The sequence below is a fragment of the Acipenser ruthenus genome, chromosome 8 (genome assembly GCF_902713425.1).
Source record: "Acipenser ruthenus chromosome 8, fAciRut3.2 maternal haplotype, whole genome shotgun sequence".
Taxonomy (NCBI): domain Eukaryota; kingdom Metazoa; phylum Chordata; class Actinopteri; order Acipenseriformes; family Acipenseridae; genus Acipenser; species Acipenser ruthenus.
This window is the reverse complement of record NC_081196.1, coordinates 52,277,750-52,286,628: the sequence shown is the minus strand read 5'-3', so window position 1 is coordinate 52,286,628 and position 8,879 is coordinate 52,277,750. Positions and strand designations below refer to the sequence as shown.

At 36.9% G+C, this 8,879-nt stretch overlaps 1 protein-coding gene across 1 annotated transcript in view; it reads left to right on the top strand.

Moving 5' to 3' along the window:
- The first annotated feature begins 5,278 nt into the window (after positions 1-5,278).
- The window catches only part of LOC117407308 (discoidin, CUB and LCCL domain-containing protein 2-like), a 35,082-nt gene continuing 31,481 nt past the window's right edge, over positions 5,279-8,879 (top strand). The window contains exon 1 of the mRNA XM_034012167.3: positions 5,279-5,617. Coding sequence (XP_033868058.1) covers positions 5,512-5,617 — 106 coding nt within the window. The 5' untranslated portion in view covers positions 5,279-5,511. The remainder of the gene's footprint in view (positions 5,618-8,879) is intronic.

Genomic DNA, 8,879 nt, shown 5'->3' with positions numbered 1-8,879 from the left:
TGGTAAATGCTTTGTAAACAAAGCACCCAATAAAGTTTACTGAGTTGTTTATTATTAAAAAAAATATATATCCTCAAAGTTTTCACATTTTGCACTGCAGCATAAGCTTTGTTTATCTACATAACATTACTAAAAAGACGAGCAGCATGAACAGAACAGTATTATTCTAACCATAGAGTGTTACAATTAAATTTGACCACAAGAGGGTAGCAGTATCCCACAATGCAACATTGCCTACACAAAGCAAAGAGAGCTTTAACTGTTAACATACACATACACATACACATACAGTAAAAACATGTTTAATACAGTGTGCTGGTTTACAGAGGTACTGTCAATTTTAATACTGTACCTCTGAAATCATCAGAATATCAGTCACTGATGCTTTTACTGTAAATGCGGTTATGCAGTCAGAATGAAATTACTGTACTTATAATGCAGTGTCACTAAACACTACATCCATGACTGGGGGGAGCCGTTGACTAGTTCTGGTAAAAACGCTGACATTAACAGATAGCTATTTTCACTGACTTCTTGTTCCTAGTTCCTAGTTCAGAGCTGCTGTGCTGAAGCTGCTGCTGTATGTACTCAAGCTGACGTGTGGAATAAAGTTAGTTGGTTGTTTAATCAACGGGTTGTGAGTTATTTCAATAGAATGACTGCATAGTACCAAAACTAATGGCTTTAGTTCAAAGCAAATTGACAGGCTGAGCAATTGGAAGTGAAGAGTGCTTGACAGGAATGAGAGGGATGCACTCTGCTGCGAATAGTCTGTATTCTGTATTCACTTCTATGAACAACCGTCATCTTTAAAATGCAGTCGTTTACTGTGACACATCCTTTCTGGTCTGGCAATCAGATAAAATGGAGCACATGCTTACTTCTTGTGTCCTTACTTCAAGTAGAAAGTTTTACAAACCACATTATTCTGCTGTGTAGCCCAACGCTCCTGTCTGCACATTATCTCCTTAAATGAATATTCCAGAACTCTTTCCATTGCCTTACTATTCAGTGGTGTTTGCAATCCTTCAAAGAGTAGGTGGGGCTAACAGAGTTGAAAGGTTACATTGTCACATGATTTGATTGAAATAAGTAAGGTCGTTAGTCACACCACTAAGGATTCTTAAATCTCAAGACAAGCTGAAAGCCAGGTTAAGGTACATTTACAGTAAAATTGTAATAATTCAGCTTGGAAGCCAAAGAACACAGAACCACTCAGAAAGAAAATGTGAAAAAAGCAATTGAAATGACATTTGAAGCTACTTACTCTTTAATGAATAGGAAGGACAGGCCCAGCAGACGACAGATTCTACATTACTGAACATTACTCACCCGAAAAGAGAGAATCTGTCTAGATATACAGTGACATATTTAAACTATCTGCATATATGTAAATAAAATAAAATTACAACAAAAAGCAGGCAAAGGTCTTCAGCATTTGAAGGCCTTGGTCCATCACTCTTTTATAATACAGTAGGGTCTTTTTTAAATCAGGCATGGGCAACTCCAACCAGGAGCTCCCTGGTTCAAATCCTGGCTCACTCACTGACTCGCTGTGTGACCCTAAGCAAGTCACTTAACCTCCTTGTGCTCTGTCTTTCGGGTGAGACGTTGTTGTAAGTGACTCTGCAGCTGATGCATAGTTCACACACCGTACTCTCTGTAAGTCGCATTGAATAAAGGCGACTGCTAAATAAACTAATAATAATAATAATGCCACCCTTAATTTTATAAGCCCAACTTACTAATTTTACTGTCTACATTTATTACAGTGCTTTGTGACCATACCTTAAGGATGTATTGCATTTTGTGTTTTTGGGATAGCAGTTTATAGCCAAATATTCCACCCTATGTGTATTAAGTACAATATTTTTGCTTGACATATTGGATATTGGACTTTTGACCCGTCTTCATGTCTCCCAGGGCATTCTGCGCTGCCCTCTGCTATGACCTCTGCCCTGAACAATCTGTTATTTGATATCTTCCAGATGTCAATATATTGTTGCCAATTCTATTCCTATGGTGCTCTTTTTTTTTCTTTTGGATATTTTTTATTTAATGTAGTTCTCATTAAATATTGGGTTGTTTTATTTAATTAGTTGATTGCTCCCTGTAATAGTTTAATTGATGTCCACTGCATAAAAAGCAGGTGTGTAAAAGTGTGCGAGAGGACTGTTGTACCGGTGAAGGCGGAGGGGTTGGGTCCATGTGTTTTAAACTGCTTTTCTAGATTAAATGGGGTACTTTTAAAAACACTTTTAAAAGCACATGCTACATGTTAGACTTGGCTGATCTAAACATAAATGGCTCTATATGTCAGTCACATATAAAAGGGGATCAGGAAACAAATGACAATAACTAACCTAATATGAAATGTATTAGTACTTGGTATAATCTCAAATTTAAAAATCCCTACATTTTCTATAAAGAATGTTGAGTATTTAACTGAAACTAGGAAGACGCTTCATCCCTGTATAGTTATACACTCAGCATTCAGGTATTGAACAGAGGGAACAGTAGCTGTGGTCATTTATCTCCTTATTAATTAAAGATTTTGACAGTGCTCATTATTTGGCTCAGTCAGATCAAAGCTTAGATAAGAGCATTTCCTGGATCTCCGCTCTGACGACAGAAAACAGTTTTCCAACAGAAGTGTTATTTTCCATAGCTAAAACAGTAATGTCTCCATAGCAACCACACCGTGGTGTATAGGAGGAGTATATTTTTAATTTGCAATTGCTTCGGAATGACCAGGGATAAAGAAGCCATTGGAGAACGATTAACTTGAGTGAATTGGAGCTATCAGACGAAAATGTAGTTCAAATCATTTAGATTTTAATAAACTGTCTGATTTGCATAATCTCCTTCACACCATTAGCCCATTATAATGTGTTTCTCATTTCTAATTATGAGATCCAGTTAGGAGAGATCAAGCTAAAGGAGAGGGTGCATGCATTAATACATATTCCATTACTTAGGTTAATTTTAGAAGGAAATAAAAAAGACCTGGATCAAAAAGATTTGGTGGTTGTCATGGCAAGAATATATTCATATTTTCAGAGTATAACTTAACGAGGTCTAGCTAATGGAAATACACTTATATGTACAGTTTGGGTGAATTGTATTTGTTATACTACATGGTAACATCATTAAAATGTAACAAGAGGGTCTGACCAAATGTCATGCATATGTTGTGTTTCACTGACTTCTCTGAGGTAATTTCTTAATAAATTATTATACAGATGTATCCCTGTCTTCCTCGGATACCATTTTAAATACACAGATCATTGTTGTTTATTTTGGTAGTGATGTTGTTTTCTTGTGCACATACATTGGTAGCAACAGAATTACTTTTCAAAAGATGACATCACACTACAGGGAGCGCTTGCATTTTTTAAAATTGTATTGTTTATTTTAACGTAGAATGCCGATAATTTTACCCCCAATTTTCTCCCCAATTTAGAATGTCCAATTTGGTTCCGTCACCTACGCAATTCCGCAGCTCAGGAGAACTCAGGGTCAGTGGGCATCCTCCAATCCCACAACCAAGCCAATCGCCTCTTTACATCCAGGAGATCGAGAGCGGGTGGTGGCAAAGGGAACACTTAGGTCGCCCTGGTACAGTCAAAGTGCTGGTTTCAATATAAACATTTCTCTAGCATGTGGAAAGTTACCCAGTTTAAGGTAGACTTTAGATTTCTCTTGATAAAGGCAGTGTTTCATCAAAAGTGATCCTTCAGAACTGAATTTAAAAAAATACACCGCTGAAGTTTAAGGGGAAATAAAATTTCACCATGTACTGTACAATAAGAATACTGTGTCTGCACTCAGATCTTTATCAGGTCTTCACAAAGATCTATGTTGAGGTCAGAATGTTTTTTGTGATGCAATAGATTTGAGCAGAGCACCAAGATTAAGTGTCTTATTTGTACAAACTTGTGTTCAAAGCAGAATGAAGCACTTAAAATGCAACGTGGGATGGGTATTAATATCCTAAGAAATGTAACTGTATTCTTTTTGTTGTTTAGATTCTCTTTGTATTGTTTTCTGCTTCAACAATCACACCCTGGTGCCTTTTTAAAATTCACAAGTTCAAAGCAGAACATCTAAATAGAACATCAGAATCAAGTATACATCCCGTACACCAGAATTAAACCAATAACCAGCCCTCCCTCCTCCAGTGGATACATTATTAAGAACAAACGTGATATTTCTTGAATCCACTAGGGGAAGAGTGTTGCCAGAGGGCAGGTTATTTATCTAAAGCAAAATGTTATGTTGCACAAACTATGGAATAACTGTCAGTGTACTTTACTCCAGATGGGCACCGTTGTATGTGATCTGTCACGAGAAAATGTTTTCAATAAGTGTTTCCCAAAATCAAAAGCCGGGAATGAGGTAACTCTCGTAGCCGATTTTATTGGTATTTGTGGGGACTAGGTAATTATTTAAAGTGTATTAATGTGAAAGATGTGCATTTTTCTTTGGTATTATAAAATCCCTCCACAATGCTGTGTTTCTCATTCAATGTGGCATATTATTTATTGATAATAATAAATATTATAATAATAACAATAAAGGAAATGCTGAAAAGCCAATACACCAGTATTGTGGAAAAAGTAAGTGCATATATTCATGCATTACTGCTTCTTTGTAGGCTATTGCATTACAAAGTGAATTAAAAATGCACTTTGTAGCTCAATTGAAAAGGTTTATCATGTCAAATGGTCCTGTCCCGCTTTAAATGTCCCATCACCCTAATGGTACCTCCTAATTGCCCAATCCTCTCTTGACTTCTGGCTTCTTTGCTGTTACTTGACTGAAAATGACTTCCATTCTCATATTCTTTCTTACCATCTTTCTTTCTTTCTTTCTTCACCTTGTTTATTTTTTTGTATGTGTTTTGGATGGTCTTGTCTAATTTTTATTATTATAAAAATAAACAAATTAACTAATAGACTAATAAACAAATGTACACAAAACACACTGTAAAAAACACATTCATGTAAGTTTAATAGCAAAAATACATTGCATATACGTATTGTACATACTGGTCAAGCAACTAGTGCTGGGTTCCAATGGGAGATTGTTCTATAATTTCTTATAATTTTTTGAAATAATTTAAACTAATGACTTGGAAGGTGATTGTGCTATGAATTATGTGATTCGTTTGTTTTCAACATGTGTACAGTTAATTTAAAAAAATGATAATTGCTATGCAATTGGAGTTCATTGCCATACAAACAGTATTCTCAATTCCAATCATAAAAGTGAATTCTGTTGCATTGTGGGATGAGCGGAAGTTGAGGAAGTCGTTCAGGCGATTGAATGTGTCCAAACAGCAAGCAACAGCGGCGGCGGCAGCAGTGATCTAGTGAAACTCACTGAGCCGGGAGAAAATACATTAGAGAGCAGAAGAAGAAAAAATACACGCGGCTTAAAACATCGATTTGTAAAAGTTATCAGAGTTTTAAAACCACTCTTCATTATGCATTCGGACTGTAGGCTGGCATGGACACAGTGGGAATGGTGAGAGTTGAATCGAACGGCGCAGGGCTTTTCTTCATTTCAACATTCATCATCGTCCTGAATACCGGAGCGAGCAGAGCACAGAAAGGTGGGTGGTCAGGTTAGTTAGTGAGTAATACTAGCTGGCTGGTCTCCAAAAAGGCGAATGTTTGTGAGGCATTGTTACATGTTGAAAAGTGTCATTTCGGAGCTAATCTGAATGTAGCAGGCGTGGACACGCAGCCGTCGTTATTTTATTAAGTTTATAAGTTGTAAGGATTTGGGCTTATTAACACATAATTAATTTAAATCGAAGGTGGTGGATCTTATAACAACGTATAACGTCCATCAGTGTTGTAGATAACACAGCGGTTTGTGAATGGTCCCTCTTTTTAAACGCAAGAAGTTGGGGAAACAGTGGTATAAGTTTAGTTTTGCAGTTACTTTCTCACGCACAGACTTTAGTTAGTGACACCAGAGAGGAAGACGAACATCTGAAACCCAAATTGTTGATGTGCGTGTGTTGGGATCGCTGGAGTTTGTGCAAGAGATTAGGTAATTCCAGTGCAGGCAGGCGAGGGGGGGAGGGTATTGGATCAGACAGAATAAACACTATTTGATCTCACTTTTTTGTTCTTTAGAACTGGCATATTTTTCATTATTCTTTCCCTAGATATAGTTCACTGTTACGCGTGATTAACTGTATTCATCAATTAAAATAACATATGTCCTTTTATCTTACATAGCATATATATATAAACCACATCTAGATGAAATTCATAAACGTATATATTGCAAAAAGGCTAAACAGGTTTTCTTTATAGATCTGTTTTACTGTTAGCTTTGACACTGTCATTGTAGTTACACATGTTTAACCATTAGATACATCAACATGAGTTATTTTATATCTACATCAGATCGTGTTTAAACTTAATTTTTTGATAGGCAAGCAAAATAACATGCTTTTTAATGTTAATATTGCCCTTGCTTTGAACAAGAGAATTGCGGAATGCGGAGCGCTGTAATAAACTGCAATCAATATACCGTATCCGGATTGTTAATTGAATCATTACAGTTTGGTATATATTTATTACATAGCATGTTTGGGTTGTCTGCTTGTTTAACATTTTTGTGTCCTTGGTGTTGCTGGGTAACTAACAAACCACCACCTCCTTTCACAGTCTACTGATCATGCTGTAGACCTGTTTGACTGGGCTTTGCTTTGATTCAACAGTTTATTGAGAGAGGGGGTATGAATGGCAGGCACCCAGAACGATTTTAGAACATTGCAGATAAGGATTGCCTTTTTATCAATTTGTTAATTTCCTTTTTTTTAACCAGCAGTCTCTGCTTCAAGGTTTCTAGTAGGACCAGGCACCCTATAGGATCACTTTTTAGGATACTTGCAGACTTGCGATACTTAATCCACTCACTTGTATGGAGATGTTAGATTTCTAGGGACAGTGATCGGTACTGTTACTAGTAGATCTTTTGACAGGTTGAAATTGCAGTGATCTAGACAGGTCTGCTTCTGGAGGTATGATTCATTGCTTTTATTTCTTAGAATAATGCATACCCTTCTGTTTACCCAGCAAAATGTGGTGTAAAATAGATGGCACACTCTTTCTGGCATCTGTTGCTCTTGCTTCTAATTCATTAGCATTTCTTTTGTTCCCCAGCTGACACTTTATGCTCCTAGTCACCATAGAAACAAGTCACCAGTGCAGACAGGAAATCCAAGAAAGACACAATTTCTCTCCTACTGCATATACAATTATACCTAAAAATAATTGGCCATTCCAAATTGGGAGAAAATAATAAAAAATAATTGGCAACGACTAAAAAAAAAAATAAAAAAAAATACGCACAGCTGGAGTGTGTGTGCAAAGTGTCCTACACTAGAATGCCATGATGAGACATTGCTTTACACATGCTAGCTGCATTATCACATACAAATACATGACGTTTACTTAGAGCAATGCCCCATGTCTTCGTTATGTCCAGTAACTAATCTGCAATGCGTCCTAGCTGTGTGCTTGCCATTAAAAGCTTCACATTGTTAAACTGCACTTCTGTAATATGTAATTATCAATCCAGTGAGAAGTTAAACTGATGTAAGACTGCATAGTATACTCAGATGTGCATGTATCACACATAAAGGCTAATGCAGTCGATTTGTTAACAAAGTCTCTGATTTGCTAAATCACTTTGTCAGGTATAATTGTCTTCTCTGCTATCGACCATTTTAGTACCAGCAGAACAAATGTTCTACTCCACAGAATGTTTCAAACGCAGGTGTTTTAACAGCAGTGATGTTCTATACTGTTTTGCTTCCTTGGCACTGCCAGGTAATTCCACATTGCATAAGTACATGTTGCTTTACTGGAATCTCGCTCTTTCACTGAGAAATACATCCACGCCGGACTCGTTTTAGCGATTTTTATTCCATTGCGAAATGACAGCTTTCACTTTTCACGACAGTAACAGACAGATCCTGAAAACAATAGCCACTGGATGCTGCATTATGCACATGCACGTTTAATGTGCCAGTTCCAGACTTTCGTGCGTCTGGGTAGAGATGTAGGATTCGGTTCACAGAATCCTAAATATTCGTCCGAATCTGAATCCTGCTCAAAGTAGGTATTTGGGCCTAATCCGAAAACGAATCCTGGATACTTTGTGACAAAGATACATTTGTTTAATTGGATTGTTCTGCTTGATATACCGTAGGAAATGCAAAAGGGAACTGTCTTTGAGTTATTTAAAGTACATCCTTTGTAAAAATACTTCAGCCAGTACCGGCTTTCTTTCAGCCTTACTGTAGGTCCTATTCTTAATCACCAATCTTTAGCTGGCCTCATCCATCATTTTTCCAGTTGCACTTGCAAAGAATCTGGTTAATGTCTATTGATTGATTGTTTTACACCAGTAATCAAGTCTGTGGGATAGTCAAGAAAGAACTGGTGGTCTTGTTTTTTTTTTTGGGGGGTTCTCCGTTTCTCACCTCCTGTTCCAGTATCTCCCTTCCCTTGTCACACAGTTGCTATGTTATCTGCATAGTAACAGACACTTGCAGCAACAGCTGCTGTATACGGTTTGGACGAGGTTAACCAATTCTTCTCCGTTTTGCTCTAAATCTTAGGTATTATCATTTTAAGTATCCATGCCTTTACTCATGGTTATATTAACACTTAGAACACTAGTGGAAAGAAATATCAACTTGATTGAAAAAATAAAAACATGAGAAATTGGTCTTTGTTTTTTATAATCCATCATACATGTTTGGTCCTCTTTTGTCAGAGGTAATTCACTTTTGCAATGGTTTACTGTCTTGTGAAGGGTCAAAGGTTGGTGATAAAGGGGGATGTGCT